The 27,049-nt window shown below is 36.8% G+C and overlaps 4 protein-coding genes across 5 annotated transcripts; 3 read left to right on the top strand and 1 right to left on the bottom strand.

Moving 5' to 3' along the window:
- The first annotated feature begins 1,989 nt into the window (after positions 1-1,989).
- On the top strand, positions 1,990-6,560 carry LOC132161882 (isocitrate dehydrogenase [NAD] catalytic subunit 5, mitochondrial). Its single transcript, XM_059572096.1, is given in 8 exon segments — positions 1,990-2,225; positions 3,849-4,169; positions 4,255-4,416; positions 4,504-4,569; positions 4,571-4,579; positions 4,790-4,899; positions 4,974-5,046; positions 5,979-6,560. Coding segments are annotated over 8 exon segments (1,125 nt in total). The 5' UTR covers positions 1,990-2,033; the 3' UTR covers positions 6,171-6,560.
- A 2,268-nt stretch (positions 6,561-8,828) lies between these two features.
- LOC132162098 (protein SMALL AUXIN UP-REGULATED RNA 51-like) lies at positions 8,829-9,194 on the bottom strand. Its single transcript, XM_059572348.1, has one exon. It carries the CDS (start codon positions 9,171-9,173, stop codon positions 8,859-8,861), a length of 315 nt encoding a protein of 104 aa, XP_059428331.1. The 5' UTR covers positions 9,174-9,194; the 3' UTR covers positions 8,829-8,858.
- Positions 9,195-9,573: 379 nt separating this feature from the next.
- Positions 9,574-13,469, top strand: LOC132191354 (adenosine kinase 2). Its single transcript, XM_059606318.1, has 12 exons — positions 9,574-9,774; positions 10,440-10,493; positions 11,043-11,092; positions 11,201-11,232; positions 11,328-11,429; positions 11,514-11,581; positions 11,728-11,804; positions 11,901-11,998; positions 12,092-12,162; positions 12,242-12,308; positions 12,392-12,575; positions 13,173-13,469. Exons 1-12 carry the CDS (start codon positions 9,692-9,694, stop codon positions 13,313-13,315), a joined length of 1,029 nt encoding a protein of 342 aa, XP_059462301.1. The 5' UTR covers positions 9,574-9,691; the 3' UTR covers positions 13,316-13,469.
- A 4,213-nt stretch (positions 13,470-17,682) lies between these two features.
- On the top strand, positions 17,683-25,570 carry LOC132191353 (uncharacterized). Of its 2 annotated transcripts, XR_009441268.1 has the most exons (3): positions 17,683-19,368; positions 24,359-24,470; positions 24,587-25,570. XR_009441268.1 is itself a non-coding variant. In XM_059606316.1 (2 exons), the coding sequence occupies exon 1, from the start codon at positions 17,939-17,941 to the stop codon at positions 19,349-19,351; it is 1,413 nt and encodes a 470-aa protein (XP_059462299.1). In that variant the 5' UTR covers positions 17,683-17,938; the 3' UTR covers positions 19,352-19,368; positions 24,359-25,570. The 2 variants fall into 2 exon arrangements, 1 of the variants encoding a protein (XP_059462299.1); XM_059606316.1 differs by having other exon boundaries at positions 24,359-25,570.
- The last annotated feature ends 1,479 nt before the right edge of the window (positions 25,571-27,049 follow it).

Genomic DNA, 27,049 nt, shown 5'->3' with positions numbered 1-27,049 from the left:
TATCTTGAAGGTAGAGACCTAAAACCCTTCAAAATCTTTCGTCGTCTTCTCTCTCTTGGAGTGACACAATAGGGTCTAAGTTTGACCTAAACCCTTAAATAAGCTTCCTCCCACACGCTCATGCTAACATGATCAACTCTTATGTGTATGGAGACTGTCATCATTCGATTGTTTTGCTTAAGGTCGTAACACTTGATCGTTAGGGACTACACTAAACTTAACGGAGCAGTGACATTGCAAAAAATTAGAAGTTCGATACACTAAATTAAGAGTTTTTGAACTTTGGAGAAAACTTATGGAGTGGCTTCAGCCACCCATTTTCCATTTTTTTTTTCTTTTTTCTTTTTAATTTAATTTAATTTTTTAATGTTTTTAATCATTTTGGTTTTAAAAATTTTTTATTTTTATTTTATTTTTAATTAGGTATATGGATACGTGTCAATTTTTAAGGGGTGTTGAAGTGGATTTCGGTCAAATTTTGGATAGAGGTACCATCTCTGTTTTTTGCCATTATTAAGGTACCATCTATGATACAAAATAAAATTGTTAAACCACATGGGCAAAAAAAGCTATTTAACCTAAAAAAAAATTTAGATTCAATTACTTTATAATATGACAGACTACTAAGAGCATTTCTAGCAGCCTCACCATTTTAGTTGGTTATTTTAATAATTCACCTTTTTAGAGCACCCACAAGACACTCAATACTTTAACAATTCACTTTCACTATTTTATTTAAATATTATTTTTCAAAAATTTGTTTATTCTTTCTCTAACTTTTATATTTTTGAATGTTTGTATTTTTCTAGTGGTCTATTTTAAGAATATTTGTCTTATTCTAATGGTAATATTTTTTAAAATTTGCAATTTTTCTAATGGTGATGGCAAGACTCAAAGTGAAGGGATGAAATGGCGGAGAGAAATGGCGCCAAATGTTGAGAGAAAAGAAAAAGAGAAGGGAGAGAGGCCGCAGAGAAAAAGGAAAGAAAAAGAAAAAAAAAGGAGAGAAACAAAAAGCAGAAAGGGGGAGAAATTATATTTGTTTAATTAATAGGTGAGTGAATAGTAATTTTTAAATTTGATAAGTATTGTTCACTTCACTACTAAAAGAGTAGTGAGGCTGAAAAGTGGACAATTAGGCCATTTTAGTTAAATTATCTCACCAAAATAACTAAAAAATAATTTTGGTGAGGCTGCAATGAGTGCTCTAAAGAGGAAAAAATAATAAAATAAAATAAATAAAAGAACAAAAAAGACTCGAAATACCCTTGAACAAAAAAAAAGTTGCGTTTTTTACAATTGGCCCAAGCAACTCTGCATACGAACCTTCAACGTTTTGAACAAGGGAAAAATATAATTTAGCCCCCCAAACTGCTAGTCATTTTTATTTTAGCCCCTAAATGTTCAAAAAGTGATAAAGCAGCTCCCAAACTACCAAACAGTTGTAATTTGGCTACTCCGTTAGTCATTATCGTAAAAAATGATGAAAAATTCAAAACTACGTCGTTTTGGCAAGGTTAAGTTACTAAAATATCCTTTTGGAAAAAAAAAAATCAATTAAAAAAATGCCCTCCAAAACATCGTTGTTTTGAAGAAAAAAAAAACAAACAAACAAAACTGTGGTTTAGGGGTGGCTTGCCAGCTACCTCCATGGCCTATGGGGTGGCTGGCGAGCCACCCCTAACCACGTTTTTTTTTTTTCCTCAAAACGACGTCGTTTTTGGGGGGCATTTTTTTAATTGTTTTTTTTTTTTTTTCAAAAGGGCATATTGGTAACTTAACCTCAAAAAAGACGTCGTTTGTATTTTCCATCTAATTTAACGGTGTTGACTAATGGAGTGGTTAAATTTCAACTTTTTAATAGTTTAGGGACTTTTTTATCACTTTTTAAATATTAAAACTAAAATAGAAATAATTGGTAGTTTGGAGGCTAAATTATATTTTACCCTTTTGAACAACTATTATATTATAAGATACTTTTATTTTCTCTACTTAACCTTTTGCTATTCTCTCTCCAATTTCGCCGTGATTCAATGGTCATGGCTTCCCAGCTCCTTCGACGCGCCTTCGGAAGCCGCTCCAGCCAGGTCCTCTCCTCCGCCACAAACCCTAACCCCTTCGCACCGTTTGTAGCCAGGGCCTTCTCCTCCGATTCCACGCCCATCCGAGCCACTCTCTTCCCCGGCGACGGTATCGGCCCCGAGATCGCCGACTCCGTTAAACAGGTCCCTCTCTCTCTCTCTCTCTCTCTTCTCGAATCTATTCTCAGTTCCAATTCGATTAGCTGCTTGTGCTCTCCAGGAATAGAACAAAATTAAAGTAAAAAAGTTATTTATGATTTGAACTTGAATTTAGCTGCTTTTAGGGGAACTTTTTCATTGGAATAGTTTGTTCGAACAGCGTCTTAGGGTTTCTTTCACCTTCGTTGCATCAGATATATTGTGATGTCTTTTATATTTCTTCTGTTTTTATTTTTTAATTTTTTTTTTTGGGTTTACAAATGCGTTGACGTTGATATTAAGTGCTTTAGTTTCAATACTATTGGTTTCTAAAGTCGATCGGTTTATGGGAGTCCGATCTGCACCAAAGAATATGCAAATTTGATTGTGTTTGTTTGTTTCTATGCTAAATTTTACGATGAGATTGCTTTCCCTATGAAAAGATTGAGCCCCCGGGCAACAAAACAAAATTGCAATCCATTAATAATAATAATTCAGGCTTCATCGTCAAGTATCTGTGAAGATAGAAAGGTTGTTGAGGAATTTTTGTATAGTTTTCTGGGTATTATGGTCTAATTGGAATAACGGAGTGCAACAGTCGAGGGTGGAAGTAATTTGGATTAAGTTCTGGAGCAACAGTCGACTAAGTTGATTGAGGATTAACGTGGACGTATACTTTTCTGGTTGTCAAATTTTCATTTTTCAGTCGATGCAAAATATAGAAGACACCCTGGCTGACCAGTAGTAGTTTGTGGACTGTTGAATAATTTTTTCTGCTTCGAGATGCTATGAAAACAAGGGGAAGCTTAGGAATTAATGGTCTTGGGAGGAAACATTCAAGATGAGAAATGAATGTGGCTGGAGTCATTTAGCGTGGGAATGGAGGTTGAGGAGCAAAATTATCTTGTTTTGCTTATAGGAATACGCTGTACACGTTTATGAGTGAAATGAAATTTCTTGGTTTATTTGGAACTTAAAGATCTTGAAAGTGGATGATATTGGTTACGATCCAGTAAATTTCTTTCAAATTGTTGTGATTTTTTCTTCTTCTTTTGATATGTGGTTTCTTTCATTAGGCGTATTTCTTGATTTATAAGGACATATCTGTTTTTTTTTTTTAAAAAAAAAAAAAAATTTAAAAAAAAAAAATCAGGAAAAAGACCTAAATCCATAATCATGAATTATTAATTTGCAAAGGATTTTAATAATCATATTTTCTTAACCTCCCGTGCATCTCCACTGTTTCTTTCTTCCTTTTTTTTTTTTACTTGAATGTTTAGGGATGGTTCTATGCTAATTCTCTCTTTCCAATGTTTAGCCTTTTTCCTTGATGTTGCTATATGTTCTGTTTTTTGATGATGTGGCATGGCCTGTTTCTTTTTACTTCTAATGAATTGCTACTTTATTCCACAAGATTGAAGTGGTAATGCTAGATATGGGAATTTTGATGTACTGTGATGTTTGTATATTTTCCCAGTTGAAATGAATCCATAAATAATGTGTTTTGGTTGTTTCTGAATGTTTGTCTCCACGATTGTAAGTAGCCAATATTTTTACAGATGAAAATCTCATCACTTTGCGTAATGTAGTTTCATGTTCTTACTAATATCATAATTCAAACTTATGCAGGTATTTAAAGCAGCTGATGTTCCAATTGAATGGGAAGAACACTATGTTGGGGACCAAATAGATCCTAGAACCCAAAGTTTCCTAACATGGGAAAGTTTAGAATCTGTACGGCGAAATGGGGTAGGCTTGAAAGGGCCAATGGCCACACCAATTGGGAAAGGTCATCGTTCTTTGAATCTTACTCTAAGGAAAGAACTTAACTTATATGCCAATGTTCGGCCTTGCTACAGCCTCCCTGGCTATAAAACTCGGTATGATGATGTAAATCTTATCACCATCCGTGAAAACACAGAAGGGGAGTACAGTGGACTTGAGCATCAAGTAAGTGTATTTTGAAATATGCAGATGAAGGTTAGCAATATTAGATGTGCATGAATCTGAACTTGTTCCTTGTTTTTGATGCTAGGTGGTCAGAGGTGTGGTTGAAAGCCTCAAGATCATTACTCGTCAGGCCAGTTTGAGGGTGGCTGAATATGCTTTTCACTATGCAAAGACTCATGGGAGAGAGAGAGTTTCTGCAATACACAAAGCGAACATTATGCAGAAAACCGATGGTCTTTTCCTAAAGGTCTGCACTACTAGATTCCATAGATTAGAGATTCTTACTTGTTTAACCAATAAACGTCATGTTAACTTCAGTTTTCTTCACTTTCAGTGTTGTCGTGAGGTTGCGGAGAAGTATCCTGAGATTGTATATGAGGAAGTTGTCATTGACAATTGCTTGTATGATGGTATAGACAAGATTCACTCTATGAATGTTGTTGAATTTGATGCGTGTATGGATTTTCTTGCAATATTATACTTTAATAAATACAATCATTTTAAGATATGCTGTGAAACTGCTCCTTTTTTTTTTCTTTTTTATTTTATTTTATTATTATTATTATTATTTTTTTTTTAATTTAAGGCTTAAAACTTATATCTGGTTTTTCCATACACAGCTTGTGAAGAATCCAGCACTTTTTGATGTATTGGTGATGCCTAACCTGTATGGTGATATTATCAGTGACCTTTGTGCTGGGTTGATTGGAGGATTGGGCTTAACACCAAGGTTTGTGCATATTTATACTTATGTCCAATAATATACAACTAGACCATTCTGACATTATATGACTTGATTTGCAGCTGCAATATTGGTGAGGGAGGTATTGCCCTTGCTGAAGCTGTACATGGTTCAGCACCTGATATTGCTGGAAAGGTTAGGCCTCAAAGTGGATTTACGATTTTTAATGTTGTAGTTTCTCTGGCTCCTTAGTATATAATTATGTTACGTGCATTTATATGCCTGCTTGTATTGGCAATTCTTGCTAGATCTTCCCCTTTCTCCCATCCCTGCTGACATCTATTTTATAGGCAGGCCTAGTTTAGAGGATTAACATGACCAATAAAATAAAATACTTGCTATAGCTAATCCAAAGAAGGAATTTCCTTTTTCTTCTTAGGGTCTATACATCTTTTTGTGTTCATCTTATTTTACCGGAGCATAATTTCCTGGAACTTGATAAACATAGTATTTTACAAATTAAAATTTAAAATAAAAGGGAAAAAAAGCTCTCTACGCAATGTGGATAATATATGGGTTATTTGGTCAGGAAGAGATGATAGAGGGTATGTTTGGTAAATGGTTTTGTTGTGAGTTTTTTGTTTGAATATAAGAAGTGATTGATATAATATAAAGGCGAAATAAGATTTGAATTTTTTGTGAGAGAAAAGTTGAGAAAGTTGTTTGGTAATAAAAAAAAGAGGTTATGACTTTTTTTGGGGAGAAATGAAAAAAAGGAGAGAGATGGTTACCAAACACACCTAGAATAACTTATCCAAAAAAATAAAAGATGGTAGAATCTTCAAGATGATTGATCTTCAGGCTGATTTGTGGGGGAGAAGAGAACTTGAAAAGGCTTCTAAAGCAAATGACTGAAGGACAAAAGAAATGATGGTTTTATTGGAGGAAAACAGACTACTATTATTGCAACTTGCCGTTTTATTAATTTCCTACTTTTGGTTACTCTCTCTTCTTTTCCTTTTTCCCTCGTGATTCCGTACTTGTAACTCCATGTTTCTTTTAAGCATAACTTCCTTTGAAACAAAAGGTATGTATCTCATCTGTGTTAATTGGTTGCATTTATTCAGAATTTGGCGAATCCAACTGCTTTGCTGTTGAGTTCTGTCACAATGCTGCGCCATTTGGAGTTCCATGGCAAAGCTGATCAGATCCAAAATGCTATCCTCAGCACAATTGCGGAGGGGAAGTACAGAACAGCTGACCTTGGTGGCAGTTCATCTACAACTGATTTTACAAAGGCAATTTGTGATCATCTTTGAAGAATGTTTCAACATAGAAATTCAGTTTTGCATTGGAGTTGACGACAAATTATTTGTTGTGATTTTTCTAATGGAGCTATATTCGGAACCTTTCTCTAGATCTTTTCTAAGGGAATAAGACCACATCACCTTGATGCTTTGAAGAAAAGTTCTCCTGGTTGCCAACAAATGCAAAAAAATATTATATATGGCACTATACAACCATGGAGAGGTTGAAGGTGGCCTGGTTCATTTAGAAACCAGCATTTCCTGCTATGTTTCAAAACAGAAATAGGTTGGACTCTTCAATGAAGTTCTCTTTTAGACTTCCAGTGCCGTCCTCGGTGGTTTGATATTCTTTGTCAATACAAACTTGAAATAAAAGCATCATGATGTGGTGTTAGTCCTTTTTGATTGCGTGCCTTTCTGGAATTGGATAGGTTTGTTTCTGATGTATGATCGATGCATTCACGGTGCTATTTAATTTTAGTAATATGCAGCATTGTTACTTGCAGCAATTTCTTGCTGATGGGCTCCTGCTACTTTTTGGGACTTCTCTGGTATTGCGGAGTCAGCATAGTTGATCTTGCCAGTGGATTGCTCGGCATGCCCTTACAAGGGGTTGATACCTAGGCTGTTAGCATGGATTGGGAAATTGAGGCTCCAACATGTTGGACAGGGGCACGTAATTTACTGCCATTTTGAATCCATATATGTGGGGTTCACAATTTTTTATACGACTTACAAACTTAACACAAAATTAGTAGGGTTATGATTGAAGTGTTTGATTGTATAATTATATGGATTGGGTTATAGTTAATTTATATAGTTTTATACACATGTCTTTGACACGATTTGAACCTGACATGTGACAAAAACAGTTTTTGACATGACCCGTGAATCTGACATGAAATTATTGATTAAAATTGACTTATATAGTCTTATACACATATTTCGAAATAATCCAAACTTAATTGGTGACTCGAAGACTATACTGTATAGCCTCCAATCTTGGCAGGTGTGGCATACACGTAGGGAAGCTAATAAGACAATTTATTTTTTGGCAAAAGCAACTCTTCAACAAGTTGGGGAAGAAATTTAGATAGAATATATCATTTGTTTCTTCGTGATATTGTAACTTCGGATACCAATTCCGTGCTATCGAATTGGTTCACAGGGTCGGAGCATGACGTAACAAGAGTGATAGAGGGAATTGTTGATGAACGGTTAACCACCATTGGTGGGGCAACAGGTCGAACCATCGTTGGTGGGGCAACAGGTGGAATATTTACTAGAGGTAGGGTGTGAGTCAGATAATTCGGTTATGAAAATGAGATTTTTGCATTTTGCACTGATATTGTCAATAAAGTTGAAATTTTTACCTACTTATTTCGCCAACTTTTTGTTTTATTATCGAATGTCGGTTCGGTAATATCGGTCGATAATGGCGGTTGGTAATGTCAGTAAGCAAAGAAATGAAAAATTGGTCGGCAAAGTCGGTTCGGTTAGAAAAATGTTATTCTGCTTACTAAACCAAGTTTGTCGGAAATATAAAAAGTCTACCACCTACTGGCCATCGGTTAAGTGGTGTTGGTAGGTGTCGGTCAGTTCTCGATCGATAGGCGATTGAATAGGTAGGCGGTTAATTTGCCCATCCTTAACGCAAGGGCTTTCCCAATATTATTCAAATCTTGTTGGGCAAGATAAAGAAACTGTCAAACTACATGGCATTGAGAGCAATATGGTTTCATATTGCAGTGCTGGTGCATATGCACATGAGAGATGCTTATATGCGGTCGTGGCAAAACACATGGGTTGTTTGCCTTCCATTCAAGTGGTGACACCTCACTTAGTACATGTTAAAAAAATGAGAGCGTCTTCTCTGTGGTCATTGGTTGTTGCACAAAACAAGGGTTTTGTGCAATCCACTCAGAGTTTGACACATCATCATTGAAAGAAAATTGCAAGAAAAATATATGTGAGCAAAACACTGGATTATTTTTCTCACATCCATTTGAACCACCACTCGCCTCTGTTTGCCGCCTCAGACCGCCTTCGTCTCTCTCTCCGCCGGCCACCCCCGGCCCATGGGGTGGCCTACGAGCCACCCCTAGGCCATGAGGTTGCCGGCGAGCCACTCCTAGACCATGGGGTGGTCATGTGCCACCCCAGAAGATCACTGGATCTCTCTCTCTCCCTCTCTCTCTCTCGCCGAGGGTGACTTGCGAGACCATCCCTAGGCCATCTGAGGTGGCCCGCGATGGGTTGGGGTGGCTGCGCGGACCACCCCTACGCCATCTTGGGTAGTGCGCAGCCACTCCCAGGCACGGGAGGCCACTGGGGGTGGCTCGCGGCCACTGGGGGTGGCTCGCGGCCACCCCCAGGCTACTGCAAGCCACCACCGTCACCCCCCTGGGCTGATGCTCCTCGATGGCTGCCACTTCTAATTTTTATTTATTTTTAATTGAGAGAAGGAAAATTATTCTGGTATTTTATTCTCATTTTAAGTTTGTGTACTAAGCTGATGTATCCACCGCTGAACGGTGGGCACAAAACAGCGGTTTTGTGCACTGTTGAAGATATTCTCGCATGGAAAATAAGATGAAAACACTGGATCCAAATTGTTATCAAACCACCAGATAAAAAATTAACCCACCGTGGGTAGTCGGAGAGAGATTACCGGTGCCTGATGTTAGAGACTGAAAAACTTCATCTGAGCATGGATGTTAGAGACTGAAAAACTTTTTCGCAAGGGATTGTGAGACCCATGTCGTGGCTTAAGCCAAATTCTTCATCAGCATGCTGGACAAGGATTTGGAACTCAAGACGAGTCAAGTAAGAGATTGGGACAATGTATCTGCTTCTATTTTCTCCAACATATACAACAAAATGACCCTTTGGGACGTCCAAAGGAAGGCCTTGTTCATCATAGCTCTGCCGTTTCTTCCCTAAGCTTGAGCACCTCTTGAGAATTTGCTCAAGCATGGCTGCTTGAGGCAGTTTGTTTGATCTCTTGATAGCCATTTTTGGGGAGCAATGAAGTTGTTGGGTAAGACCAAAATGACCCACCCAGGCGTGGGTCACGGCCAGACCCACGCCTGGGTAGCCACGAGGCCCACGACCCACGCTGGGTCACGGCCTGACCCAGGCGTGGGTCAGGCGGGTCACTGCCAAACCCAGTTTTGTACTAATTTTGATTAGGTCCTTTCCTATGATTTTTATCTAATTTATTGACTTTCTAATTTTTTTTCCCTATGGGATAGAAAGAAAAAAGAAAAAAAGAAAAAAAAAAACTCATAATGAAAAAACTAGGAGAAAAGAAAAGAAAGAAAATTCAAAGTGGGAGCAGTGGCACACTCACCTAAACGAACGGGGCCCAATGGGTTGGTGTGATTGAGACCCACAGGCCACAGGCCACACTGACCACCACAACAATAAACTTGCCTATTTAGCTTCCCGTAGATCTGCATCTGGTAACCTAACTCCTCCCCTCTCTTGGCGCCCATTCTGCTCCTCCATTCAGCTCTCATTTCCAACTACCAATGGCGAGCGAAGGCATTCTCCTGGGGATGGGTAACCCACTCCTCGACATCTCTTCCGTCGTCGACGACGAGTTCTTGCAAAAGTGTGTCACTCATGCCATCCTCTTTTTTGATTGCTTAGCTATCATTCTGATTCTTCTTTAGCTTACCAAAACCTAGATCTTCTCGTAATCGTTAGAATTCAATGTGCTTATAATCTCCTTGTCTGAAAGATATAGGCTTAAATCATGATTTTGTTTTACTTTCTACTATGATACTTTCATGTGCGGATCAAGATTTCCTATGGTTCTTAGGTATTCTGCTGGTAGATTTCTTGAAATCTCAACAATTATTTTGGATTAAATCGCTACATTAGCTTTTGTCGGTTCATTATTTAGCATATTTGTCGTTTTTTATCGCCCTGTTATTTTTAATATATTTATCTTCATTTATCGCCAGTGATCAATATGGTAAATAATAAAGTGATAAATACTGATATGTCAAAATCTCGATCATTTAATTTGAAAATAATAGTTAAGATTTGAAACAAATACCCTGGAATTTTAAAGAATTCAGATCCTTTATTTACATGTATGATTTTAGATTAAGTGCTTCTAGTGTTATAAGTACTTCGAGCAGGATTTGGAGATCTTATGCGTTTATAGCAAGTTCAGTCTAACTGTTTGTAGATTCTTTCCTTTTTATTAAAAAAATAGAAGAAAAATCCAGTTTCAATGTTTTGATTGGCTAGTCATGTTTTCTGTGACAGGTATGATCTGAAGTTGAACAATGCAATCCTTGCAGAGGAAAAGCACTTACCAATGTGAGAAATTTCTTTCCATGTCAAGATCGGTGTAATGCTAATTTTGTTTATGTTTTAAAATGCTAATTCCCAGTGACCCAGTCTGAGTTTTGTTTAGCCTTAGACCCACAGAAAAGATAATTTCCGTGGTATTAGATTGGATGCCATTTCCTTGATCAAATATAGTATTGTTAAAACTTCCTCTACCCAAGACATGTACGAGATCTATTAATACTTTATATGATGGGCATTTTTACTATACATTTGTTGAGATTTAGGCCCCGTTTGTTTCGGCGTAAAATGTTTTCAACAAAAAATATTTTCTGGAAAAAATGGCTATTTTTTAGTGTTTTTTTACAACCTTGAAAATGGTCCAGAAAACATTTTATGGCGTTTGGCTAGGACAGAAAATCACCAAATATGCACCAAAATGTACCTGGTAACTTGGTTGATGATTGGAAATTTCAATTTAATTTTTGTTACACTGCGGATTCCCTGTTCCCTCTATGTGAAAATATGCTTATTTACTTGATCAACCATGGACCAATGTTAGTTAGATGTATGTCTCAGGTATGATGAAATGGCTAAAAAGTACAACAATGTGGAGTACATTGCTGGAGGTAATGCTTTCATTCCATAATTTTGAAATTTAAAAAATTGTTTTGCTATTTGACTTCAGTAGATAGTATTGATCAATGATAAGTTTGATTTAATTTTATTGTTTGCAGGTGCTACTCAAAATTCAATCAGAGTTGCCCAGGTACATTATTATTACATCCTTCAGTGGTACTGGAAGATATTCAGTCATATTTTCCCTTCACTCTGTTTAAAAGTGAGTTACTCTTTGCTTTGCAGTGGATGCTTCAAATTCCTGGTGCAACAAGTTATATGGGTTGCATTGGGAAGGACAAGTTTGGGGATGAGATGAAGAAGAACTCAAAACTTGCTGGTGTTAATGTAAGTTTCTTCACCTTTCGAATGGTAATATTGGACCATAGAATGGTAATATTTTCAACATTATCTGATACATATCAAAATCAGGTTCACTATTATGAGGATGAATCTGCACCAACAGGAACTTGTGCTGTTTGTGTTGTGGGTGGTGAAAGGTTGGTTTCATCAAGCCTACTATGAAAGTTTTTTGTACTTCCTCCCAAAATGTCACATAACATCTTTCTCTTAGTATTTGAACTGAGTAAAAGGTTCTCAAACTTGTGGCTAGCTGGATTAATAACACTGTTGGATGAATATGTAGGTCGCTTGTTGCTAACTTGTCTGCTGCAAATTGCTACAAATCAGAACATTTAAAGAGGCCGGAGAACTGGGCATTGGGTACACTGTCTGCCTATGTACTCTTGGTTTTGTATTTTGATTTTGTAGTTATTCATCCTTGTGAGCTGACTTCTCTGTGAAATCTTGATTGGATAGTTGAGAAGGCTAAGTACTTCTATATTGCTGGGTTTTTCCTCACTGTATCCCCAGACTCCATACAGCTTGTTGCTGAACATGCAGCTGCAAATGACAAGGTAAAATATGATAAATATTTGGAATCCCCCTCTTATCAACTGGTTTTCATTAGATTATACATGAGAATGCTTAACATCTAAATTTTACTGCAGATCTTCATGATGAACCTTTCTGCTCCATTTATCTGTGAGTTCTTCAAGGATGCACAGGATAAAGTTTTGCCGTAAGCATTTCGTCATCTTCTTTTGTGGTAGTAAGTATATATTCATATTGATGTAGGCCATGCCTTTTTTGGGGTTCAGGTATATGGACTTTGTTTTTGGAAATGAGACAGAAGCAAGAACCTTCTCAAAAGTTCATGGTTGGGAGGTAATGGTTGCTTGGTACCGTTTCTACCCAATTCACAGTTTCTTTCCTAAGTTTAACATGCTTGGTCTGTTCTTTATGACCAGACTGATAATGTAGAGGAGATAGCACTAAAAATCTCCCGGTTGCCCAAAGCGTCAGGAACACACAAGAGGATAACTGTTATTACTCAGGGTGCTGATCCTGTAGTTGTTGCTGAGGACGGGAAAGTGAAGAAGTTCCCTGTGATACGATTACCTAAAGAAAAACTTGTTGATACAAATGGAGCAGGTTTGCTTTGTTTTGTGTTTGTAATGTTTCAAATTTCTGAATAGACTAGCTTTACTTTTCTTTCTTTTTCGTTTTTTGAGAAGTGATTGGGCCCAATAGAAGGGGAAGGAGAGATTTGAGTGGTCCCCGTCTGATTGAGTTATACTTGGAATTTGGACTAGAGTACTTTATTATCTGCAAAGTAGTGTCAAAAATCTAAATCATCTAGAGCATTTAATGATAAAGGTTAATTCTGCCTGTTCATTTTCCTTGCAAAGTATAATGTTGTATAAATACATCAATGAATAGGCAAACTCAGATGGCTATCTGTAGCTGCAATGTTTATTACTTTCATTTCCTGGTTGGCATATTAGAATAATTCAAATTACCAATTCAAACAAATAATGGTAAATGGTTTATCCATGAATTGGTTTCATTTGCTCCTTAACATTTAAAATCATGACTGCGTTTAGAACTGGTGTGGGGTCGTTGTTACTAAAAATCACAAAGGTGTATGTACAGTACTGTCATGGTACTATAAAATGTTGTCCACTACTGCACAAACAATAAATGGAATTGTTTTCTGATTAACTTAATTCACTAATTTACTTTTTGCAGGGGATGCATTTGTTGGAGGATTTTTATCACAGTTGGTTCAAGAGAAATCCATTGAAGACTCTGTGAGAGCTGGCTGTTATGCAGCTAATGTTATCATTCAGAGGTCTGGCTGCACGTTCCCAGAGAAGCCTGATTATAATTAAGCCATTCATTATTTCCCCTGCGGTCCATGGCATTATTTTAGATTTTGGGTGTTGAGAATCATATTATTGTTTGATATTTGAATTTTGAGGATTATTAAAAATAACATCAATGCATAAATGGCCTCAAGGACCCAGCTATCCAGTACGGAAATTTGATTCCCAGAAAAGTATATATATATATATATTTTACCTTGTGATGATTGAAGTATGTGGTTTAATTTAGTTTTTCTAGCATTGCTAGAAATAGATATATAAGCCATTGCTCATAAATGTTGGTTAATGGGCATGAAACATTATCAAAACCTGTAGAGATCTTTGAGGTTAAACATTTTATCAAATCAGCCCTTCAGGTTTAAAATTTATCAAGATACTCTTTTAAGTTATGCTTCGTTGTTAATTGCTCCCTATATATACATGGTCTACCCACCCATCCACCCACACCTCCATGGATGGGTGGTTGCTCCACCCACCATTAGAGGTGTTGGGGTTGCCTTACTGCTTTGTCTGCTGGTGGAGTGCTAGTCACAACCCACCCACGCTCGTCGCTATGGGCGTGGATGAGTAGGGCAACCCGCCCATTGGTTGAGGGTGCTTGGCTGGGACGACCTGCCCACCAACCAGTGGAGGGTGTAAAACCCTTCTCTTGTAGGAAGACAATACTATGCATCATTCAAATAAAAAATACACAGATACAAGAATTCTATAACGTGAAAATCAAAGGACTAACATCTCATCCCATTGAAACTTAAACGTTAAACTTTAGTTTTCACAGAAAAGAACTAATGCTCAAGTGCTTTTACAAACACTTGCCCCTCCCCTGAGTCTCTGTAAAGGGCACTGAGGTGAGGTGTGTTTTTTGCCTTGGGGCAAAATCCTATTCTCCTGGTCATTTGGGCTGTGGAGGGGTTGGGGAAAATTCTCAAATAGGAGATTGGCACGATAAAGGAGGAACTTACAAGCCTGTGGGGAAATATGTCGTTAATAGAGGAAGAACAGAATAGGATAGCAATCTTGGAGATCGTTGTTTAGTGGAAAATATTACCATTTTTTTATCCTCCTAAAACTAATGTGACTTTTAAAATCATCTTTAAATTTTATATTAATTATACTTGAATTTTGATCCAATGGTGATTTTAAAAGTCACATCAACTTTAGGAGGATTTTAGGAGAATAAAAAAATGGTACCTAGCATTAATGGCTATTAGATCCACAATGAATATAGTTGTTCTCAATGAAGTAGGCGAGAATTTATATGTGATTGAGTTCTAGAACAAACAAGACATGAGCAGAGTTTGCAGGCTTGCCCTTGGCAATTTGATAGAAATCTTATGATTCTGCAGAAGCTTGATGGCTTGATGCCTCCAAAAGACATGCGTTTTACTCAATGATCTTTAAAATGTAATACTCAGCTTCAAATCATAGATGAAAAGTGTGAAATCGGGTACAATGTTGGTAAATCCGATGGAAATACATGGTAACTAAATGAGAATGATTATGGTGCAGAAGTTATGGTAGGTTTCCTAAAGAGCATGAAAAATACTGTCTTACAGGAAAAGTATTGGATTTTGAAAAGAGAAAAACAATTGTATGAAGGTTTTAAATTGTTTTAGGCCATATGAAATGATGTGTAATGGTATCGTAGCTAAAGGGCGAGGGTAGCCATCTTGTATGGTTTGTTGTGCATGACTTACTGAAATGCAACATTGGTTATCAAGTGATATCCATATCCTAGACGTGGCTCCACTTACGTCCGCGGGGCTGAAATTCTTGTGATTACCAACCCTTACACATAAAGCGTAATTGTTTGTCGGTCATTCAAGAGATTAAAAGAATGGTTAGATGTGCAACATTTATACTAGCACCCACTTGCGCAATCTTCTTCTTCTTGTTATTTATGATATGCGCAATTGCTTTACTTGTACCTTATGATTATGATGTTTCAAGAATAAATCTTATTTTTCCAACTTCATTTAATGTACAATGAATCTATTTACCGAGTATCCAACTCACCCCTTATTATTATGTTTTAAAACAACTTAAATGATGTCGTGGCAGTGGCGGAACCAGACAATTCATATTGAGGGTGCTGTTAAAATTTTTTTGAGGGTACCGAGTGGTAACTTGTGTAAGTAGGAGAGAAGAAATTTTATTTTATTTTTTGAGAGTGATGTGTGGAACTTGGGGGAAAAACAGCAAAAAATAAAATAAAATTTTAAAGTCACGGCACCCCCAAAGCCTCAAGTGACTATGCTACTGTGTCGTAGACGGTTCTATAAGCCATAAAAATTAGAGTGGAAAGCCTTCACCTAAGTGCTTGTATCACATTAGCTCTTTCATGTTTCTGTAAACTTTCTTATTTCCCTTACATTAAGACAAAGGTATTAAGATTAAACTTTTAAGTTTTAATGGGATGAGAAGTAATGACAAATTGAGAGCCTTGAGGTAAAATTGGACAAAGTTTTCCTCTAAATTGGGTTGGAAGAATTTCCTTAAACTTTGTATATAAAAGTGACATGTGTCTTTTTTTTTTTAAAAAAAAAAAAAAAAAATAATATGTGAGATGTACATGAGTTTTTAATAAAATTTATTCAAACTTTGTCCCTACTATTAAAAAAACATGTACATCTCAGATATTCAAGGGACTCATGTTACTTTTATAGACTAGATTGAATGAAATTTTTCTAGCCCAGTTTGAATGAAAACTTTGTTCAGTAAAATTTATCTTCCTTTTTTTCTTTTTTTTCATCATTTTATATTTGGGCATTTAAGTTTTCATGGCCATTCACCGATCGAAAGTCTGAAGTTTGAAAAATAAATCTTACCAAAATTAGGGTGTCATTGTCATTTTATGTGACGTTATCGTAATCAACGATGAACCCCAATTTGATTGAACCGACAATGGAGATTGAAATTTTGCCAAACGCAGCAATCATCCGATTCATCTCCTATGCTATGGGGCCCTGTATCTTGAAGCTTCCTAGCGATCCAATTATATGTGAAACTCAAATCTTCATTTCCTATATATTTTTACTAAGTTGGCATATTTTATTTATTTTTTTTAAAAAAAAGAAAAAAAATACAAAATTAGTCTACACTGTTTACCTGATTTGCAATTTACTTCATGTTATATGAAAATGAACTCATAGATCATTGAAATATGCCAAAAAACACAATTTACTCCCAACATCTAAATTTCTTCCCTTCACAGGTAGGGGTGTACAAGCGGTTGCGATTGTTGAATTTTAATAACCGCAACTGCTTTGCTTAGGCGGTTAGCGATTATTCAAACCAATAACTGATGGGTTTTTTTTTTTTTTTTTTTAATATGCTTTTGGAGTCTTGGACTTTTTGAGGTGTTTTGAGCCTTTTTATGCTTATTTTTGGACTTATTTTAAATAGTTTTGGGTCAAAGTGTTCCAAAAAATAATGAATACGATAAAACCCTATCCCTAATTTGTATTTAAAACGACGCCGTTTTAATGTTAAACACCAAAACTATATCGTTTTAATGTTATATTTTTAATATATATATATATATATATATATATATAAGGGTAAGTGGTTAGCGGTTATTAACCGCTTTTCCTACCCCTAAACCGCTAACCGCTCCACCCTAGGCAGTTAGCGATTTTTTATAACCGCCTAGTTTGTCAACCCCTATTAATAGGTTTCGAGAGTGTGATATGTCAAATCTATTAAAATTGTGATATATGTCTTATTTAAATAGTGTCGGGCTAATAAAATCTATTAAGTCAATGAATAGAATTGGACTATAAGGAGTAAATTGTTTTATTGACGTACTTACCGAGTTTATTTTGATACCATATAAAATTAATTGTAAATCAGATAAATCACATTAACTAAGTTTGGACAAAGTTTTCTTCCAAATTGGGTTGGAGGAATTTCTTTCAACCTAGTCTATGAAAGTGACATGTGTTCTTTTTTTTAATAACATGTGAGATGTACATGACTTTTTAATAAAATTTATTTCAACTTTGTCTCTACTATTAAAAAAAACATGTGTATCTCACGTGTTTAAGGAATACATGTCACTTTTATAAACTATGTTGAAGAAAATTCTCATAACCCAATTTACAGAAAAACTTTGTCCAGATTGTATATTTCCTAAAAAAAATAATAAAAAATAAATAGAATACCCAAACTCGATGAAAATATATGCTAAATAACATGAGAATATAAAAATAGGATTATTTTCATTTAATGAATAATATCCGTTTTTTGGGCCAAATTTAAAATTAATGCATTAAACGGCTTTTTAAAAACTTTAAAAATCAATAATGAGCTACATTTCGATGATGCGATGCTTCTTTCCCCTCTACCACAATAAATAATAAAGAGTAGCAGTCGCCGCACCAACACCAGCGCGGCGATCCCACGCGCTGTGACATCACGTGAACTCAACTCTCACCCTTTGGAAATACAGACCTCTTCTCCACGGATACCCTCTCTCTATCTCTCTCTCTCTGCTTCGTTTTCTCTCAAACCACAAGAAGAAACGATTAGTCAACAAGAAGCAACAATCCAGCCAAAAAAAAAAAGAAAAACAAAAAGAAAAAAGAAAAAAGAAAAATCGCTTCCGAATCAAGCGTTGCCCACACCGCCATGACTGATCACCCCAGGCTGCAAAACCTGCGCAGTACGTCCCAGCTCTTCCGCGAGACGACGTCGTCTTTCGCCTCCAATCTCCCCACATTCCTCTTCCTCTCCCTCCTCCTCCTCTCCTTCCGGACCACCGTAGAGGATGGCACGCGCCACGTCACCTCCTTTATTGACCGCGATCCTTCCCTCAAGGCTCTACTCTCCCGCCTCGACCTCGCCGGCACTCAAGCCCACCGCAACCCCGACGCCGCCCCCGCCGCATCCCTCCGTCACCGACACGGCCACCGCCGCCGTCCTTTCCTCCATCTTACCCGCGTCGGCACCTTGGACGACGATTTCTTCTCCGGAGACGACCACGACGACGGCTCCCCCTTTGGCTCCACCCGCAAGGCCCCCCTCAATGGCACCCTCGTGTTTCTTGGCGGTTTCAGCCCCAAAGTAGGGCTTTCGGATCGCGTGGTCGACAACGGGATCAACATCCCCAAGATCGTGCGCACGGGGATTACATTCAGAGCCGACAGCTTGAGCCTTTATCTCTCCGACGAGGAAGACGACAAGAACGATGAGCGAGAAGAGAACGAGACGATTGGATTGGAGGAGAAGGCTCAAGACTTGGACAGAGTGGTGGACTTCCAATTCCTTATCAGGGGACTAGAGCTCGGTCGCCGCGACACTGCAACGCTGCTCTTCCTTGTGAGTTTTCTATCCGCCGCCTATGGTTGGGTGATTCTGGGGTTTCTCGTTACGTATTCATTGGTGTTAGGCATTGTTTTCATTACTGTTGTGAATGATCTGTTAGGGAGGTTCAGTTCATTTCTTGGTACAGTGTGGGAGGGTTCAAGATTGGGCCTCAAGAGGCTTTCGGGGTTTATTTTGATGAGATGGGCGGTGAGAGATGCACTAACTCAGCTCCTAGGGTTGTGGTATTTTGGCGAAATCGAAGATCAGTACTCTTTTTTTAAGCTGTTTGTGAGATTGAAGCTGATGCCGTTTTCGATTATGTCTCCGTGGATTAGGGGTTATGAGAAGGAGATTTCAGGGTTTCTGTTTACGTGGTTTTTGGCCGATACATTTGTGGCTTTTATATTTGCTGTGGATGCTTGGGTTGCAATAGTGGATGCGAGGAGGAACGGGAGGGAGATTATGAAGGAAGGTTGTTATTTGATATCGACGATGTTGAACCAGGCTATCCAGATTAAGTGTTTGGAAGCTATTTTCTGTGGGTCGTTTGTCAGATGGGTTCTTGCTCGGTTCTGTGGAAGATTTGTTGCCATGGTGTTTCAGTCGGTTGTGGAGGTTTATTTCATGGTGGCTTGGTTGATATTTTACTTTGCCTCAAGGTCTAGGGATGCTAGTTTGCAGGGGAGGAGGTTTGGGAGGAGAGAATTAGAGGGCTTGATTGAGGGCCTAAGATGATGCTCAATGGTAATCAGGTGAGACTTTCGCCCGTAGGAGGTGCCGATTTGTAACTCTAAATCAGTGGTAATCTGTTGGTGCTTTGTGTGTTCCTATTTTGCAATACCTGTGATCAGCACTGCCATTGTTTGGTGTAGTCACCATCAATGTGCTGTATTACTTTTATCACGAGGCAACATACTACTTGTGTATAATATTGCACGGGAATGCTTCATGTGTATATCTTGTAGCGAGCATTTTTTAAGGCCTTGCAATGTTTCATATAGGTCATGATGATGTAAGAACTTGCAACTGGTCATGATTTTTCTCATTTTTCTCAATGCAGGATTTTTTTTTTTTTTCTAAGCCAGTGCAGGAAATACTTGTGCTATTATACTACAGAGCTTTCATGTTTGTGGTCATTTGCCATTTATATTCTGTAAAGTGCAAATGAGGACGCATAGAATAGATTGATAATTGGCATCAAGAAGCTGGACTTTTTTGAATTGTTTTAGTGTTCTGCTGGATTTTCCTCTCTTTATTTTTGGTCAGATTTTTGCATGATATTGGGCTTCTCTACATAAATTTTGCCTTTTACTTCAAAAGCCACAACCTTGGTTATGTACTATTCTATCTCTTGCAATAAACTAATTGAAAATGAGGATGACTAAAGAGAAATCTGGATAAGAATTGGTAGTGAGCATATCATTGTGCAATATACAGCATAGTATGTGATACTTTTATGCTGATTTAGATGTGAAAGGCATACTTGAAGTTCTCATTTTTATCTTGCTTAGGATTAGGCAATTGCAATTTTAGTAACTTGTCGGAGACATGTCTGGATTGATGCTAGAGATACCTGCAGTATGGAGAATTTATATTGTAGGAGACTTGAGTGGTGGGGAATTTATAAACTTTGAGTTTCAATGTTTCTGTTATGCTTTTCTCATAGGATTGCGGGATATTGTTGGAAAAGATCTCTTGACAGTGTTGGAGTGAATTCTATTGGGAAAAAAAAGAAAAAAAAGAAAAGAAAAATAATCACTCCTTGTATTTTCATTATTCTAAAAATACTTACTCTATTGTTTTTTGGTCCAAGTTGCCAAGAGAGTTTCTGCCAAGTTAGCAGGTCGTCAATTCACTCACACCTCGTAATAAAGGGGATGCTTCATACTCATCATTCCCCATAAAATTATAATTATGTTTCGAAAAATAATAGAATTATATATATATATTAAAAAAACGTCTTGTGTGGGGTTCGGAGGTTGGTGGTGGTAGAGGCTAGCCTACACTCCCGTTTTGTGGGGGTGGAGGTATTTTTTTTTTGTTAATTTATTATTTTTCAAGAAATAATTGTAATTTCAATGGTATGGGGTGTGACACTCTAAAAAGTTAGTTGCACATTGGAAAGATGAATTGCTCACATTGAATGGGTGGATTATGAAGGTGTTCACAAGTGATAAGTCCTACATTGGTTTCTTATTAGGTGAGACTTTATAAGTGATTTTAAAGAGCTCCAATTGCAACTTCGATAAGTTGTTTTAGGAGTGACAGCACATATGTGACTAGAACTTTCTTTGATTCGTTACAAATGATATTCAAATAACCTACTAACATCATGTGATACTGAGGCATTGCATGATGTGGGCCTTGACGAGGATGTCAAGGATTTTACTTGGGAGGGATTGTGATGCCTTAGAAAGTTAGTCTCATATTGGGAATTCATGAATTGCCCACATTGAGTATTCTGGGGGCAGCAGTCCAAACTTCAATGTCACTGAAGGACTGGGATAGTGTTTCTAAAAACTGAAAGCTAAGGATGAGTACAGTAAAGTTACACTATATGTATGCATTGGTGAAAGGCTTGGTTCATGACTCAAGCGATGAAGAGATACGATGAGGTGGAGGTCAGTCATATGTGCAAATCCTGCTTATCCAACAAAGAAGATTAAAAAGTTAGCATCAATGAAACTGCAATTTTGTGGCCTTCTGAAAATATGTTTTCAGCTTTCAATCAGGGTAGCAAGGGTTGAAGTTTGAAGTTGGCTTTCTGAGTTACAACAGATTGTGCATATGTTTCTTGAAAGTTTTTCTTTCCTCATCTCACAACAATTTTAGCAAGTGGGCCATTACTCTACCTATGTTATGAGTATGTGATATTAACCAGCAGTGATTCTTGCCTGCTCTCCTCCCCCACTGATAGAGTCAGGAATTGTAAGTGAGAAGTAGGCTGTAGTAGTGTCGTACATATTTTCTGTAGTACCATCGTATAGATTTGCTTAGCTCTATGCAGTCCCTTGGAGCATAAAAAGAGTTATCTTTTAGGTGGTCGCATGGGAGAATCCACTCAGTTGATAGGTTTCAGGCCATCCTAGCTTTGTTTTTCAATATGCTCTCTTGTTTGGTAAACTAAGCTCTACATAGTCCTTGTAACATTGAGGGGATTCTCTTTGGGGTGTTGGTTGCATGGGGAAACCTGCTGTCATACCTAGGTTTCAGGTCAACCTAGCTTTGTTGGTTCAAAAGCTGTCCTGTCCATGCAAGCAAAAAAAATCTGTTTGTTGACCTAGTAGCTTGGAGTTTGGTTCCATTATCTTGTTTGAATTGCTAGGATATATGTTAGTAAGTGGATAATAGGCAAACTTTTAGGAGAACTGACCATTTCCCTACCTTTCCAATATCACAGGATTGGGTTTATGATCTATAAAGAGGAAGTATCTTTAACTGGCTGGGCAGCATGCCCAGAACCAGTTTATCTGCCCAATGGGTGGCAGGTACTAAGAAACTGTTTCACTTATTAAGGTGGGGGACTCTGATCAGTGGCAGCTTCTTGAAGAGGAGCATTGCCAACTGAAGTGTTAGGAAAATACATTTATTTTCCTCCCATCATGCACAACCAACTTGTGACCCTTCTAAGGAGCCTTTTTCCTCTGAATGTGCCATGCCGCATTAATGAATAATAAGAGTTGGCCTCACAATTCCACTGCTTAGAGTTTCTGAGGTTTTCTTCTAGAAAAGTTGTGACCCCAAGGTCTTTGAACTTAATGGCATCTCCTCTCCTTGTAAACAGGGTGGAGGGTGAGGTCATGCGGCCAATCTTGAATGGGATTGTGAATTGAATGTACCGTACCTATTGGTAATTTTTTTTGGGGATTTAGTTATGTCAGGATTTTTACTTATAGAAAAAAGAGTTGTCAGGATTTTCATTTCCTTTTGGGGACTCCCTTGGTTGTTGATGTAATATTGCTGGAGAGCCCTGGGGGTGTGGAATCACGCTTTCTCTTTTGCAATCGGCATGCAGATATATATTTCTTCTCTCTTTGTGTGTGAGGTCAACTTGTATTAAATGTTAACGTTACCTAGGCTAGGAATGCTTCAAGAAGCTGGTGAGCTTTTAATTTAAAAAAATATATCACAGCTCATTGACTAGTGACAGTAATGCTTTTGGGTTGTGGCATAAGCTGTTGGCCTTTGAAATTGTGTCTTCTGTCTTAGTGGTAATTTGATGACGCTGAATCTTCTTCCTTTTGTCTTGATGATGTTACTGAAGCTTTAAATCTCTGCATGCTCTTGCTAAATTTAAAACAGGGCCTTTAGAAATGGTATGTTTATGGAGTAAACTTATTGTTTCCAGATAGCAGATAGTTTTTGATGTATAAATCCATAGTGATCTGGATGCCATTTCAATGAGCCTCCCAGGATGTCTCAACTATTTTCCTAAAGCAGTCAACTGAAGATTTCAATGTTTGGCAAGTTGTCTGCAAAATGAAACAGCCATGTAAGAAAGATAAAGTTACTTTATCTGAAGTGTTTTTTTTCTTTTTTTGGAAACTATAAGCTTTTTGTGTGTGGCATACATGTATAATATCAGATTTAGACAAGTTTTATGGTTAAATCAGTTAGTAATTTGGGCAGAAATTATGGTTAGTTTTGTAATGAGAGGGGGGAATCTGTAATTTTCTGTTACTCTTGCGAATTTAAGATATTTTGTTGATTGAGTTGAGTCTGGAACTTTCGGGAGTTTTTGTGTGTTTTGGATTTACTTTTCTTCCAATTCTAGTCGGTCTTTATTATGGTTATAATAGGTAGTTAGTTTACTAGTCAAATTAAGAGTCCTAATCGGAGTATGTTAAAGTAAGATTCAATGAATTTATACAAGTAGGTATTATTGTATTCAAAGAATTCTGATTTTGTTTAGTAAACTTTTGAGTGTTTTGATATTGAGGTATGTTGGCTTTAGTTAGTTCTCGTCTGTTCTGCTTCTTCTTCAATGCACGCATGCAAGCATTGTTCATGGGTTTTGTGCTTCTCCTTCCCTAGAACATTCCTGTTCTTGCACATCCTTGAAACCCTACTTACCCTTCAAACAGCTGCTGTCCAGAATTTTTAGCATCCTGTTTGCTTCAGGAAACAGTCCTTTTAACTTTTTAACCTCATCTTTTCCGAACCTAGTTCTATATATAAACCCTGAAGATATTGTTCTATTATCCCTAGCTCTCCAAACCTGTCCTACCTCACATGGTTATGTACAAATCTGACGTAATTGATTTGTGAGCTGATGGTATAATTTACTTTTAATTTTTGACTGGATATTTTATAAGAGTTGAATTGGGAATTTGATTTATGAATGAATTTTGGACCAGTTGAGGAATTTGATGAATGGGGAAAGGAAGAATTAGGGATGAATTTTCAAGTGATAGGGCAAACGTTTTGTTTAAATGGAGAATGGAATTTGATTTATGTAGATGGAATCCAAAAGTTACTGTTTAATTTTGTATGAATTATATAGGGCAAGATAGGCTGGAGGGCTTGGTAAGGTGCAGGCAGGGCCGAAATTTGGGGCTTGTTTATTGCTTTATTGTCTGTTTCCGGCATAATGTCTATCATGCATTCTTTTAATGTCTGTTCTTTCTTTTAATGCTGGGGGTGTCTATCATGCATTCTTTAGTTAGTGTTTCAGAACTTGTTACTTTATCAAATGTCTTCTGTGGGTGAGACAAAATTGCAAATCTAAAGCATTCTTTATAGGTAACATCTGAAGCTTTTTGGCTAAAGAAAGAAACTAAAGCAGCGCCTGCTTTATTTTAAGCTTCCCCATATGGAGGAATTTCAACGCTTTTCTGTTTAAAACCATTGCCAGGTATTCTTCTGAGCATTTTATCTTCGTTTTTGCTGTGATTATAAGAATTGGTTGTCAATCTCGATTGCTTTTGTAACTTGAAACTCGGTTTCTGCTGCGTTTCCTTGTGTGGTTAGAACATCACCTTCCAAGAAGTCCGACTCCAAATATATTTGGCATGGGATGAATAACTTGAATTTGAGGGAAAAGGTTAGTGATGCTTGACACGTCAGCGAAGGTTTGGGCATAGGGTAGGACTTAAATAATTTGGAGGGTAAAAAGTAATGTTGTGAGAGCACTCACATCACATCAACCTCTTTAACCTCTTTTGGTTTCTGTAAATTTGTATAAAACCCCCTAAAATCTCCTTTTAGCAGCATCCCTAAATGTTACCTTAACTACCATTCAGCTACAATGGTACTACCTTATATTTGATTGACACTATAGCTCACCTTATCCTTTCCTTATTCAAAAAACAAAAAACAAAACAAAACAATACATCATGTTTGCTATGTTAACGACTAGCTTGGTTTTCCAACCTTCACTGACGAGGACTAGTGAATGATCGGGATTGACTCGAATTCACCTTGAATACCCAAGCCCATAGAGACACTATTTCAGCGACTCCGTTTCCGACAATGGCGAGTGTGTGATGACGTGTCAATATTATTGTTAGCATTTTTGTTATTATTGTCATTGTCGTTATTGTTGTTGTTATTGGTGGTGGTGGTGACGTCTTGGCGATGGTCGAGATGGTGGCTTTGAGGTCAAATTTGTGGATCTTTAAGAAGAAGACGTCTTCCTCTCTGGTCACGGAGGTGATCTCGCAGAAGGCCATGATGATGGTTTCTTGGCCGTCGACGTAGTTGTTTAGGTGGATGTTGTTGTTGGGATTGGGTTTTTGGCCTTCACTTTCAATTGTATTTGTTTGAGAGAGTGAGGTTTGATTTTTGAACTTACCATAGAATTGCTTGGAGTTTGAGAGGGGTGTGGGTCCTTGTAGGGGTGAAAATGCGGATATAGATGCGGATAATAGCAATATCTGCATCTGCATCCATAAAATGCGAATAATGATTTTTGATATCCGCATCCGCCCGGTTAATGCGGATAATAAATGTGAATATTATCCATTATTCGCATTTGAGGTAATGAGCTTTTTAGACCTTGAAATTGTAATTTACTAATTGTTGCTTCTAAAAAAATTAATTTTTTTTTTTTTTTTTTTTAAAAAAAAACAACGTTATTTATAATTGAACACTATTATTCATATCACACTTACTAATCATTTTGCCAATAAATTTTCATCACATATATTATTTAATATTTAGCTTCCAGTAAATCTATAATTGGTGACTAGAAAAAACATTTTAAAAATAATAATAATAATAATAATAATAAATGAAGAATATATAAGGCAATTAATCAGAACAAATCAGAAAAGTTTTCTAAAGTGAAATCCAACAATATTACAAATCCAACAAATATAAAAAACATAAATTAAAAAATATTAAATATAATATATATGTATATATATAATAATAAAATATATAAAGGATCTGCATCTACATATCCTAAAACCGTTATCTGCATTTGCGGATATTAGCTTTTGCTATTTATATGCAGATAGCGAATGCGAGCGGTTATTATATGCCTGCATTCTCACCCATAGTTTTTTTTTTTTGACATGTTCACACAAGGGAAGGGGGAGGGGGGATTCGAACTAGTGACCTCCACTTCATGAGACGTGGTTCACAGCTGATTGAGCTACCCTTGGGGACATTTTTCACCCCTAGTTGGATGTAGGAAATGGACGGTTGAAAACTAACGTGGATAATGGGATGGATTTTTTGGCTTGTTTTCTAACTGATATGGAGGTGTTGGGTAAAGAAAATAGGGAAAAGGAAAAAAAAAAAGAGTAAAATTAATATTTAAATAGTATAGAGAAATATTATTATAAGGAAATTAATATAAAGTACATTTGTATAGAGAACTAAAAAGTAGCTTGGATTCCCTAAATTTAATTTGAAATTTAGGAAAACTACGGTGAGTGCTTAGAATCCCATGCAAATATTCTTACCCATGATTTCTTATAAAAATAATGTTATTTAGTCGACAATTATATAGTTGTCATATAACTTTATGATTCAATAGTGAAAATCAACTATTGGAATAAGCGCTTGTAAAAAAAAAAAAAAAAAAAAAATTAAAAATTAATTTTCAGTGCCACTTCATTTTAATTGTATGTCAGTCATATAACTGCCTACTAAATAACATTATTATTATTATTTTTTAAGGGACTTTCATATTCAGTCATTAAAAAAATATCAAGAGCATAAAGTTCTTAGAGTTTAGAGAGTATCAGGCTCTGATAAATCATAACCAAAGTTATGAGGTTACAACGTCATAAAGACAAATATAAAAATCTTATAATCAAGTCTATCTATGACCACAACCTCTACTAATCCATTCTAATAAGTATATCAAAGTGACTTCGATGTTGGTAGCTTTGACTGTCATATAATTAAGGGTTAATAACTTTTCGGTACCTGAGTTTTCACTTTTTTATTTTTTCCCCCCTGAGTTTTAAAACATGACAAATC

The sequence above is a fragment of the Corylus avellana genome, chromosome ca9 (genome assembly GCF_901000735.1).
Source record: "Corylus avellana chromosome ca9, CavTom2PMs-1.0".
In the NCBI taxonomy this organism is placed as follows: domain Eukaryota; kingdom Viridiplantae; phylum Streptophyta; class Magnoliopsida; order Fagales; family Betulaceae; genus Corylus; species Corylus avellana.
This window is presented reverse-complemented; position numbering and strand designations above follow the sequence as displayed.